Here is a 13,365-nt window from a genome sequence, read left to right as displayed (position 1 = left end):
TTACATAGGAGCGTATATGTTCATCTTTTATGTACAGACTACTGCGAGCATGTTAAACTCATTTTACAGCTCCACTAGTTGTAGTTTAACTACACATTTAATCCCTGAGATATCTCAGTATAACAAAAAGAAGTGCAATTTCAACTGTATGTCTCAGTTTTGAGAAATGCTTATGAAGCATATGAAAGAAATCTGTCAGCACATCTCTTTGGATTCAAATAAATAAGAAATTAAGAAGATTATGTAAGAAATTAATATTTCAAATGACAGAAAATGTTTTGGTAGCTCATTGTCCAGACTGTCCCGTGATTATAAAACAGAAACTTTTTGTTAATTTACAGAAAATGTCCTTTTTGTTCAACTGCGTAGTGACTTTACTATAGAAATGTATGTTTTTTTTTTAGATGATGAAAAAAAGGAACTTGTTGCCATTTAATTGTTAATTTATTACTTTACTGTATTACAGAGATGTATTACGAATGACCATGAGGGAAGTCTTTATCAATAAAAAAATAAAAGTTGAAAAACTTTTGAAAATATAATTAAAAATAAAAAAATTATGCCCTCCTTTACCTTTCCTTATTCGGTGGGCCGATTCTGGCCCCTGAGCCTTATGTTTGACAGTCCTAATCTACTGTTATAGTGAAGTGCAAATGGAGAGAAAGGCAACAAAAACAGCCTGAGATTCAAAGGATTGAGGATAAAGGGTAATGATTTCAGTCTGTTACTGCAACTGTAGGAGCTCTGCACTGTGATAAAGCAAAGTTCATTTTTACCATCTGTGAGATGCAAACTGAGAAATTCACCATCCACGGAGCCTGTTTGGCTTTGTTTAATCGGTTTGTCTAAGTTTTGACACAGACGCTCAATAAAGGCAGAATTATGAAGAAAATGGAGCAGCCCAAGAGTGTAGCAGCCTCCACCAGGGCTGAAAATTCACTCCAAAACGTGCATAAATTGATATTAGTCTGTGATATTTTCTTGAGAAGATGAAGGCTATTCAAACACGATGCAATGTCCAGTTTTGCCCTGTCTCACAATTATAAGCAGTCCTTCTAAATGGCCCTGAGTTCAGATCTAATTAATCCTTAGATGTGCTAAATCCAGCTTCTCACAAGATTTTTAAGTGAGTCTGTCCGTTACCTTTTTGAGTAGTCCTCCTAACACACGAGCAAACAAACTGAACCAATCACATCACCAGAGCTAAAAGGTTAGAAACAGTCTCAGAGCGGTTCATTCCACATGTGTTCTCACTACTGCAAATACTCTATTTGGTCTAGGTTAGGTTGCTGCATAGGTAGAGCATCTTGTACTTTCTCAGCGTGAATCCACATGTGGTCAGTCACACATCACATGCAGTTTAAATCTGGGAAATGGCAGGTTAAAGGCTCGTATTGGACAATTGAGAAAGAGCTAAACAAGGTTAAAGCTGAAGTGTGTTTGAAAACCACTTTAGTGTGTTTGGGGGAAAAAACAAAACCAAATTGACAGCAGCTCAGCCTGGTGCCCCCCCCACTCTTTTTTTTCCACAGACAGGGAAATGGCTCTCCTTCTCTTTCTAAAGTTGTCTAGTAAAGTACCAGCTGTGACTACTGGGTTTAGCGGTCCATTCCACCACTTACTTTAACGTTTGAATGAGAAAATTAAAGTTTCATGCCGCCCTCCTTACCCAGCCAGTATCATGACCCCAGCTCTGACTGCTGGGAGTCGGTGCTACAAGTTTGTCAATAGTAATTTCTCTTAGCTGCCTTCTTCAGGTGAAAATGAAACCTCAGAAATAAAACCTGCGGCATTTACTGAAAGAGGCTCTTACGTCTTCAAACATGGGCTCACAAAAAAACTGGGTTGCCCTCAGTAAACCTGCTGGCATTTTTCTCTTCAATGACTCCACTCCCTTTCTGTCTTGCCCCTGTGTAGGTAACGCAGATGAACCCATGGAGGAGGACACAAAGGAAGAAAGGGGGGAAAAGGCAGCGACCGAGGCTAACAACCCAGGGGACGAGGAGGTGGAGAACAAGAGCAAAGAGGAAGAAACTGTAGAAAAAGAGGAGCAGGTGGAGAAAAAGAGCCCTGATGAGAAGGAGGAGAAAGCTGAGGAGGCGGAAAAGAAAAATGAAGCAAAGCCGAAGACAGATGATGATGATGAGAAAGGGCCTGCTGTAGCCAAAACGGAGGTGGTTGAAAAGGACACGCGAGGCACAGAAGAGAGCCCGAAAAGTCAAACGGTGAAAAGGCAGAAAGAAGCAAAAGAGCAGAAAGATAAGGAGCCGACCAGGAAAGCCCCCATCAGCAGTTTCTTTGGTGAGAAGGAATTTGCATAGTTCTTTGCTTGCATAAAAAAACAGCATGTGAATGTACTGTGCTTTTATCAGTTTGGAGAACAAGGTAAAATAAGTCTCCACTTCAACCCCTGCATCACCCTCACCTTGTCTTTTATTTATTTCCTTCAATAGCTCCCAGAAAAGCAGCAGTGAAGACGGAGAAGCCGGAGAAGAATGAGGGGGAAAAAAAGACGAGTCCAGAGAGGAAGAGGTCAGAGGAGGAGAGTAAAGACACGAAAGGGTAAGACAGTCGCAACAGGAGGTTACAGATAGCTCAGGCTTGATAAGCCTGCCACCTTGCTTGCCTGTTTGTTATCTTGCTGGAACACTAAACTTATCCAGATGTTGGCCTGTTCAGCTGAGCTTCACCCCTGACCCCTTCTTACTAAAGTGTAAACTGTACGTGCATGTGGGGAAAAGAAGAAGGATCAAAATTTAGTGACAAGGTGTAGAAGAGCAGACGGAGAGCAGCTATTGAGAATTATTTCCATTATATTCTTCAGTGACTACCTAATCATTTTATTATGTTGATTGATGGTAGCTGCCAGAGAGGTTATATTTTATTGATTCAAACTAGGCACTCACACTGCAAAGAAATACTGAATTCATTTCCTTTATCAGTTTTGTAAAGATATAGTAAAATGCATGGTTACTTTGAGCTTTGAAAGAATAAATGTAGAGAAAAGATGGCTGTGAAGGCACAGCTGGGTGGGTGGATGAGAAATACTGTCTGCTTTTGAGTAGTCTCTATCAAGAATTGTAGCCAAAACAGGTGAAATGATGCTGTCATTACATTTTGTTGGCGTTAACTAATAGGGATCTGCAGTAAATGCGAAAAATCCAATAGTATATGACATTGATACCTTAAAAAGTGAATGAAACCAAGGTTATCTCTTGCACTCATCACTACAGCGATGTGCTTGTTTTGTTTAGGAATGTTCCTGATGATTAAGATAACTATCATATCTGATATCATATCTCACAGTACAATAATATTGAATGGGTTGCATTGTTGTATTTTGTCATGTTTCTCAGGTCTTTGTCTGAATTTCTACGAACATTATTGCTAAGGATTGTCTTATTGCATTGGAGTCACACTGGGTTAAATATGTACACTTGGGTTTTAAGGGGTATTTATTATTTTCTTCTTTTTTTTGGGTTGTATGGAAGCCCCAAACGCAATTTCATTGTTCTTGACAATGACAATAAATAAATAAATACTAAATTACGCGAGAGGAAAAAAAAGGAAAACAGCGATTGACTGGGTGATTATTCTAGTCCTAAAAATAACAAACAAATAAAAAGAGTAATAGGATTAGCAAAATAGATTAAAATCTGTCAGTGTATATTTATAAATGAGTACGCTTTCTATTCTACAGATTTCTATTCAAGGCTCAGGAGGCGTGGATGAGTGGGCGTTATCAAGCTTTTTCTTTAAATACGTATAAATGTTTTATCTAAGTAGTCCCAATTATTTAAAACAGTTGCTGTCGTGTTGAGCCATTTTCAGTCTGTGAAATGCTGACTTATATAAATTTGCTAGTGAATATTAATACCAGCACTGTTGTTTCATTACACCACAGTTGTACCTTTTAGTCTACAGTTGAAAAACATGCTTAGGAGTGCACCACCTCGTCAATATTAAACGGGCTGTGTCATCAGGTTCTGCTGTCCTCTTTCCTCTTCCTTCCTGATTTAAAGAGACTCGCTCGCTGTGAAGAGGAGGAGGGCCTGGCTGGTTGCAGCTACTTGGTCTCAACTATAATTATGCAGAGCTCTTCAGTGTAGAGCACACAAGTGTTGGGGGTGAAGAGGGGAGCAGATTTTGTTGCACACACGGATAACGAACACTATCATCATCATCGCAAATAAACTGTAGTCCAGAGTCTGTTAGTCAGCTGCGACGTGTGTGTGTGTGTGTGTGCCCCTCCTTCATGTAAACAGACAGTGATACACAGTGCAAAAGAGAAGCAAAACTCATCATTGAGACTGGGCTTAAATGGGGTTCCTAATGCAGTGTGTGCTCTGCATTATTTAACGTAATTTCTTCCTGATGTTCCATTACCAGAACTATAACTGTTCTCCAGTGACTGCCTTTCTCTTATTTTCTGTCTATTCCTCTTGTTTCTATATATTCCTTGTGATTCTATATATATTTCACCTGTTTATTTATTACTGCTGTCTTACTATTTATATTTTATACCTGGTGTGGAGCACCCATAATTTCATTGTACATGTACAATGACAATAAAGGGCTATTCTATTCTATCCTACAAAGAATGTGATTTATTAGCCAGCAATACTCCATGCGTCCTTACCAAAGCCCATAAAGCTGGTGAGCAGTCAGTAAGGTGGACTCAAAGCAGCCTTTTACATTTCTGACTCAATACCGATGCCTTTGATTTTGGGATCTGCCCATTCTGATTTCTGATCCAGTATCAGTGTTGAATAATAAGCACTGTCAGGAGTTAAGAGAGCAGAAATCTTTCTTTATGTGTAAAACAGCATCAGGCGAGACTGGAACATTGTTTTCTTATTTTTGTGAAATGAAATGTGACAAATAAACATACCCAAGAATACATATTTACCAAACCGCTATCTTGTATAGTGTAATAATACATGACAACAGGACCAACGCAGGCGTTAGTTTAATTTATTTGCCTTTGTTTCATTTCAGCTCGGTGTGAGAGTCATTAGGCTGCTCCATACTGCTATTATTTACAACTTTTACAGTTGTGCTAATTTCTCCTTTTCCTGCACCACCTACAATGAGCAAACACCGTATATGATGATTGTTGTATTCTCAGCTCAGGCATGCACTCCCTGCTGCTGGAAACCAATCGGTTTCTCTTTATTATGATTGCTTTTGCAATTATTCAGTCTCCCTTACAGAAAGCAATGCATTTACCACATGTAAATAAGCCAGCTTGTCATTTTGAGGGCATGTTAACTATTCAAGATCCAAACTATTTTTGGCTGTGGAAAGCAGGGAATGCATTTTTCATCTTCCTAACTATTTATTTTTTTATCACTACCTTGTGTGTGACACTCTGGGAATGACAGGTATTGCACACAAAAGAAAGTTCACAGCGTTAGTTTATCTCTGTGTAATGAATTCAGACAATGATATTTTGTTTGAGGAAAAGAAACTCAACATCTTGTATGTTACTGCAGTAAAAGAGAGACGGTTTAAACTTGTAAACCATCCCAGTAGTTTGGTTTTTGGAAGCAATAACTGCTGACAATGGAAACACTTTTCTATTTAATATGCAGAACTTTTTCTGGGTTTTTTAAATATCTACTTGCACGTTCAGTTCGGATAAACTTTGCAATAGTTCAGCTTCTTTCTTTGTGAGCTAACCAGAAAACCTACTAGAATATCTTCCAAAATATTCTTCACATTTTTAAAGTGTTTCATTGTTATGATAATTGTGTGCGTGACTCTCTGCCTACAAAGGAATCTGAGTTGGCACCAGTGACTGCAACAGCTGTTGCCGTCATTTAGTTGGACACAAATGTGCTCTTTCATTTTATCTTTTAAAATTTGTGTTATTTCCTCAGTGAGGCAACCTCAGGACAAACAAACTATGATCCATCGAGACCAAACTATCATCCCGTGGACAACGCTTGTTGGAAACAGGGCCAGAAGTAAGTCACCTATCTGCTGCAAAAATAGGAACCCAAATTCTCTGATTGAATGTCTTGATTGAAATTCATATGCATCTTTAACTGTTTCCAGCGTGCATCAGTTACTGGCACCTCTCAGACATATTTTATCACTGCTTCTGTATACTGCTTTTCCCTGTTTCCAGATGTCTCCAAAATAATATAATTTCTTCACAGGGTGGATAGCCTCTCTATCCACCCACCAAATCCAGTCGCTTGGACATCAGACAGTAAAATATAAAGAAGAAAGACAGAAGGAGGAGGGGAGCATGTGGGATGATCAACTAGCTTTGCATAAGGCAGAAATTATGAGAATTTTATGTGAAGGATCATTGGGAAAAACAGCCGTTATTTTAACTAGGCAGCTGCCTATTTTTTCCCTTTACTGGAGAATTTGTGTAATCCTAAAGTAAATACAGAAATCACAGCCTGCCTATGTGCCTAGACCTATTTAAACAAGATGCCCTGAGATTGATTATCATGAATTATGCCAAGCAGGGTAATAATAAAGCTTGGGAGTGCAATGTGGACAGGAACTATAGTCGAATGTCCACCTGTCTCTTTCTCTGCTGATTATTTGCTTTTACTCTCCACTTCTGGCTGTCAAATAAAAGACAAAGCTAATCTACTCACTAAACAGGCAAGATTTGGGATGCAACGTTTTCACTCAACAGCGATTAGAGTCATCACACTGTTGGTGGGGTTGTTGTTTTTTTTCTCCCTTCTTCCCTCTGAGCCAAATTGAAGCGAACACCAGCCTGTTTGTTTTTTTGTGAAGATCTGCGAGTTATTTATAAGGGGAAAAAACTGAAGGAATGAAAACCTTCAGGCCAGGGAAGTGCTCTGACTTAGTAATGGGTAATCACAGGGAAATCATGGAATTTTATATCAAGGTCACGCTGTAAGGCATGCTGCTTATGTGCTCGGCTTATTCTCGGATCGACTCCTGTACAGATTGTTTTAACCTGCTTTAAGCCGTGCGCAGGTGAAGTCTGCTGCTTCTTAAAGCTAAATATCAGCCTCTGAATTAAATTGTGTTCTTTTCTGAAATTGAATAAACAGTTTGAGTGTCAGAGCTTCGCAGTAAGGATTAAAAACACATTAGGATATAGTAGCTTTATATCCAGAATATATGCAAAAAATTATAAAGATAAAATTATATATATATATATATTTTAAATTGCACTTCCCACCATATTTCTCTGTCAAACTAATTGTAACGACACACTTTTCTCCACATGCCGTTGTCACCTTCGCCCCCTTGCTGTCATTTTTGTGCGGTTTTTGATAACCTTGAATCAAAGCTTATTCTACTGTTGCATTAATTGCTAGTCGCTCTGAATAGCCGAGTCAGCTCAGCGCCGCGAGTGTGAAAATCTGTCCGTGTTGATGCTTTGCCTGCTAACTACGTGTTCATCACTCTCCAGAGTGCCCTACTTGGCAGTGGCTCGCACCTTTGAGAGGATTGAAGAGGACTCTGGCAGGTAAGACCTCCCAATGGGGGACATTTTTCTTTTAAATGCCAGAATGAGTTGAACATCATTAGTAAGAAAATGATTGCAAGTCTTTCAAAGCACACACACGTATTGCAGAGTTTCTCTTTTTTTTCATAAAAATACCATTCAGGTTTCCTGCTGGGAATTTCTGGAACTAAATTAGTTAAGTGCTTGCCAGTCAGGAAAAGTGAAAAAATTTGAATAATTCACTGGTTGTGTTGGGAACATGAAGAAATTTTAAAATGGGTCACCTTCTAGGATTGCTCAAATATATTGTAATGTGGAGTTATTATGCTCACTTCCAGCTGCATATTTTTATTCTTATGTTTTACTAAAGTAGTTAAAATAATCCTTATTTGCCTCATAACGAGCTGCGGTGCTGCTCCTCAGTTTGCGCTGTCTAAAACGAGCATTTTAGCCCCTCTCTTAAAGGCCACCCTTCATTTAAGCCTCGTTTCTTTTAATTGGCGGATTCTTGTAAACAGAAGGTTTGAACAGCAGGTTAGCAGCTTATGTGCTCATGCCTGATGTGAGCATATTGGCCGTCATACAAGAGTGGGGTAAAAACAGTCTCAGTTTTTAGACGTCAGGCTGCTCAGAGGGGTGGTCGCGTTTAATATGAAAGCCAGTATTGTAACTATACCTGACAGAATATAAGTCTACGTTTCCCCACCTTAGTTTCCATCTTTTGTTTTGTAAACCTGGGTTGGTGTAAACCAGCTAAAACAAAAAAAACCCCAACAAGAAATTTCATGTTATTTTTAGAAATCCTACATTTTAAATAATGGTTTGTAACCTTTGTATCTTGCTAGTTGAAAACATTTTTATCTTTGAAGGATATTGAATGACATATTATCTGAAACTGATGTATAGTGTTTCATAAGTGAACTCTTCATCTGCCTCCCAAGCCCCTATTTCCGATTAAAACCTGCAGACTAATCTCATTTCCCACCTACCAGTATTTACGGGATGGCCTTAAAATTCGTTTAACTCGTCTTCCCTGTCTAACAGCAATCCTGTTGTCATTTCCTAGGCTGAGAAACATCGAGACACTGTCAAACCTGTTTCGCTCTGTGCTGCTGCTCTCCCCAGGTAAATGCTATTTTATCTCTGCCATAATGCATGCTGATGTAGCTATACAGGCAGCTGGCTGCCAGCCGCTCTATCAAGGAGATGATGTTGACGCCAGTTTGCACACAAAAGTGGGAGGACGTTGGCCGATGTGTGTATGAGAATGTGGGAATCTGATGGTGTTTGTGTGTGTTGTTCTGCCTGTGTTTCATTGTGTATATAATAGTGTTTGTGTCAGGCCTCAGCAATACAGTCATACAGCAATACAAAAGCTGCAGGCATTAAATGAGCTGAGGTAGCTAATTAGCCTACTGTTATGCTGACTGCTTTTGTCCAAATAGAAACAATTCAATGAGCTCAGATGGGGAAAAGTTTGCGATTACATGCAATCTTTTTATGACACTAGCAATTGAATGCCGTAGGTTGGTGAAAATCACAAATTTGTTGCTGTCTGTGTACAAAGAAATTTATATTTAGAGTCCACCCAGAGCCTCAGAAATTTAAAACAAAAATTCAGAAATTCCTCACCACATAGAGATGCTTTAAGAATGTAGGGATATAACCAGCGTACAACTAGTTGGCAACCAGTTGAGTCAAGCTCCTTACTGAAGGAGTTGGGCTGACTGGCACAAGCTCAGATTCATTGGAATATATTGGCAATTTATCTGCATTTATAAATTGGGATCGCAGTTATTTGCAAACATTTACCAGTTTGTCTGTGAGCGATTGCCGTCAGTCTGTGTCGGACTACAGTTGTTTGGAAACAGGTGGCCTCTGACCAGGCAAGCAATTGCAATTGAAAGTGGTTTGCTAGAAGTTAGTCACTGCAACTATTAGGAATTGGTTAAATTTAAACTGCAAAAGAGAGATTCATAGATAAATAGAGAGAGAGAAATATAGATAGATATAGAAATATGAATAGATAGATACATAGATATTTTTACTTTAGTGTGACTGAGCCATTAGTGGTTATGGTAGGCGTAATTAGTCATACTTGTATGCCAGGGTTTTTTTGGCTATGAATGAGCCTTTATGATTACATGAAGTAAAAGCAGTGAGTCTCTGCACTTTCCTTTTATTTTTGACCATTTGGTAAACAAGAAATTCCTGTATGCTGAAAAAAACCTGTTAAATGTGATTCAGTGGTGTAGCCTGAAAGCATCTCTCTCTCTTTTCTCTCATCCATTATGTGTGTGTAGAGCTAGATCTGCAGTATGTAGCTCTGCTGTTGTCTGTCCCAGAAAAGTAGGGTTACAACTGGTGGAGTGCACTATATTAACCCCGTAAGCCCTAAGCTGTTGTTTTAAACTTCTACCTGGAAATTTTATCCTTTTTTTGCCAAATTAAATCAGTAAAAGCCACAAAGATATTAAAAAATTCATGACTTTTGGCCTTTGTGGGCGAAACACATTTCAGAGAACTTTGGCTTGTTCTGTCAAGAATGACTTAAAAAACTCTTAATATTGACAGATTTTCTGCCACATAATGTACACTGTAAATGAGAGAATTTAAAAAAAAGCAAAACACTTACACATATCAGTGATGCTAATATTACTAAAAACTTTCAGCTGCAATTCTACCAAGTTTGATGCCCGATAAATGAACCACAAGAAATTCTACATCCAGTCTAGTCATGCCAGTAGTTGGTGGAAACTCCATCCAGGGAATTTGTCATACTTGCCAACCCTTAAAAAATAAAAGATACCTGCTACATTTTTATAACAAATCCAGCCAGCACCCAGAACAGGGGACTCTGGGGAGGAAGGAAAGATTGCTGGTTGAAGCCAAAGCTGCCACAGTCAACAACTTTTCTGGTGGAAACCCCTTAGTCTTGTGTTGCCTGTCTGTATGTATTTGAATGTGATTTTGTGGATGTTCATTTGTGCGTCAAGAGTTTTGAGTGCCCACACTTGTGCCGCCTGCTGTTGTCTCAGAGTGTGGTTGTGTATTTGAGTCGCTGCTTGAGTGTGTCTATCCATGTGCCTGAGTTTGTGTGTCTGTATGTGGGTTTACTGTGCCGTTTTTGGTGGTATCTGTTTTTATTTGTGTGTATGTGCTTTTCTTTGCAGACTTGTCTGGAGGTGTGTGTGTGTGTGTGTGTACGCTGCTGTGTTTGGAGTATAATAAAGCCTTCATATGTGTTCTCCTTCCTAGATGACCTGCTCTGCTGCGTGTATCTGTGTCTGAACCAACTCGGTCCTGCCTATCTAGGGATGGAGCTTGGTGTTGGTGAGACGGTGCTGATGAAAGCTGTTGCTCAAGCCACTGGTAATAAGCGCACACACACACGAACATGTGGAAGCACTCTGCTGCACCCAAACACTTGCTTGTGCATTCCCAGCCTAACTGCTGATGCCACCCTTCTCTGAAGCTCATCAGCCAGCGAGGCTGCTGCTATTTACCGTTTCACTCTTGTTTCCAGGGCGACAATTGGACAAAATCAAAGCAGAGGCACAGGAGAAAGGAGATTTGGGCCTAGTGGCCGAGAGCTCCCGTAGCAACCAGCGCATGATGTTTCAGCCGGCCAGTCTGACAGCAGGGGGCGTGTTCAGGAAATTGAAGGAAATTGCCAGCATGAGTGGGAACTCGGTGAGCCACAGAATAACATTTTCATTAGAGGAGAGCAGTCTTGGGAAAATATTGTTTTCGCTCTATTTGCCTCTCAGTATTGAGGTCATGGACGGGAAAAAGGAAAGGAAATGTTAATGTGACGTATCGAACAAGAAATTAATAGTTTATTTGTCTGCTTCAGAGGGGCAAGGTTAATTTTCCACCATTTGAATAAGTTGTTACCTGCCTTGATTCTCTTGTACAATTAGTTGCTTTTCCCTTCTTGGTTGCTGCTGGGTCATTTTTTATTTTTATTTTTTTCCTCTGTATTGAACATGGAGTTTGTACTTGCTGGTGACCTCAGTCTTTTTGCATTCTGTCTCTTCTCGCTCTTCTTCTGTGAATCTCAATTTCCTCCCGCCTGCCTCAGGCCATGAATAAGAAAATCGACATCATCAAAGGCCTCTTTGTGGCATGCCGCTTTTCAGAGGCCCGCTACATAGTCAGGTAAAATAAGACTCTCTCTCACACACATGCACACACAGCCTTGGCTGCACGTGTGACCACAGGCATACATGGGCGTCTGCACATTTATAGACGCAGAAATGCATAATAACTCCATAACCCTCTGTGTATACGTTGGAAGTGTTTAGCCATGTATATAAAAGATGAATGTAGCCTTGGAGTCTGAAAAATACTGCAGAAGCAGAAATCTTTTAGACCTGCATTCTGTCTAATGGTTGCAAAAAGGAGCTTTTAGCAATATTGCCCTAATTCTCTCTCAATCACTAGATCCTATCTACAGTAAAGCAGAGTGTGACTGTATGATTATGGCAAAAAAACATCACAATCAACGTCCATTAGTGTTATTATTAAGTGAAATCTTGGATTATTTAACTTGATTATTCATAAAGAAGAATTTTCCTTTAACATTACATCCTTTAGTGTTATAACTGAATATAATGCACATAGGAAAAATAAATGGGGGCTTGGGAACTTCCATCTTGCAATGTCTTTATGTGCAGACAGTAAAAAGAGGAGTAGGGGTGGGAGGACTTGATAGCACAGTTAGGGCAAAGGTGAGTAGGCTATCAAGTGACCTCTTAGTGGTGTGCTGCCAAAAGCCAACCGGGTGAGAAACCTGCCACTGGGTCACCTACAGAAAGATTCTTCTAGGTGGAGCTTGTTGACCAACGCGTTTCTTGATCCAGGTGAATAGACAAAATTGTAACTGCCTTTTTTTTTTTTTTTGATAATTTGAAATAATTAAGTTTGCATTACGCCTGGCTTTCTCAGTCAGGTTCACTGCTAACTCCTGAGGTCTGGTTAAAATAGAAAAAGGGGAAAAAACTCAAGTCAAGGCTGCATCCTTTATATTTTATTATTATGTTTTATTTTCAATCTCTGCTTGCAGGTGTTGTTCAAGGTAGCTAGGTACAAATAACTGACTTGACTTGGTGCAAATAGATGTGTCTTCTGACTGCTGTTGAACTTTTGGTTCTGATGGACAGGTCTCTGGCTGGAAAGCTGAGGATTGGTCTTGCTGAGCAAAGTGTGCTCTCTGCACTGAGCCAAGCTGTCTGCTTGACCCCACCTGGACAAGGTAATTTTAAAGGAAAAGTTCTTTTTTTTTTTTTTCTTTTTTTTTAAACAGCCAGGTTTCCATAAGTATATGAAAGAAGAAGAAAGAAAGCTTTTTTTCTGTTTCAATCATTCCTCCTGTGAGCACTCACCATGAAAAGATCCTTTCCTAGTGAACTTTTGGTTTAAGTGGCTGCCAAATCTTGTACAGACTTTTCAAAATCAGAACTTCTTTTACTCCGTCTCTGCATCTCACCTGAATCCAGCTGTTTTACAGTCAGTGTGGTGGTGGCTTGAAATCGCTTGCATACTCTGACATTTTACAATTCAGTGCCTTCCCTCCCTCTGTCCTTCCCTTACTTCCTTCTATTGACACTTAATAAAAATTTAAAGACATCCATGTTTCACTTTCGTTCTGGGTTATGCTAATATTTGGCATTAAATTTTAATTTTATTTAATTTTACTAATTTGTCATATGAGTTTTTCAAATCCTATTTTTTCTTGCTCTGTTGCACATATATTCAGAGGTTTCTTGCCCTATGATGTGTACAGAGCTTTGGTTAACTGGTTGGTTTAATTTATAAACGAATTTGTTACATAGCCGAGTACCTTCTGATGTAAATCATCACTCTTTGCGTTACACCAAACTCAAGAAAAGGAGAGAAGGGAGGTTAACAGT

At 39.4% G+C, this 13,365-nt stretch overlaps 1 protein-coding gene across 1 annotated transcript in view; it reads left to right on the top strand.

The window, feature by feature from the left end:
- lig1 (ligase I, DNA, ATP-dependent) overlaps positions 1-13,365 on the top strand; it is a 66,329-nt gene that overhangs the window by 10,832 nt on the left and 42,132 nt on the right. The window contains exons 6-14 of the mRNA XM_080907034.1: positions 1,918-2,301; positions 2,454-2,562; positions 5,883-5,969; positions 7,415-7,471; positions 8,517-8,575; positions 10,709-10,822; positions 10,977-11,143; positions 11,535-11,611; positions 12,616-12,707. Coding sequence (XP_080763160.1) covers positions 1,918-2,301; positions 2,454-2,562; positions 5,883-5,969; positions 7,415-7,471; positions 8,517-8,575; positions 10,709-10,822; positions 10,977-11,143; positions 11,535-11,611; positions 12,616-12,707 — 1,146 coding nt within the window. The remainder of the gene's footprint in view (positions 1-1,917; positions 2,302-2,453; positions 2,563-5,882; positions 5,970-7,414; positions 7,472-8,516; positions 8,576-10,708; positions 10,823-10,976; positions 11,144-11,534; positions 11,612-12,615; positions 12,708-13,365) is intronic.

Source organism: Rhamphochromis sp. 'chilingali', assembly GCF_963969265.1.
Source record: "Rhamphochromis sp. 'chilingali' genome assembly, chromosome: 16".
NCBI lineage: Eukaryota > Metazoa > Chordata > Actinopteri > Cichliformes > Cichlidae > Rhamphochromis > Rhamphochromis sp. 'chilingali'.
This window is presented reverse-complemented; position numbering and strand designations above follow the sequence as displayed.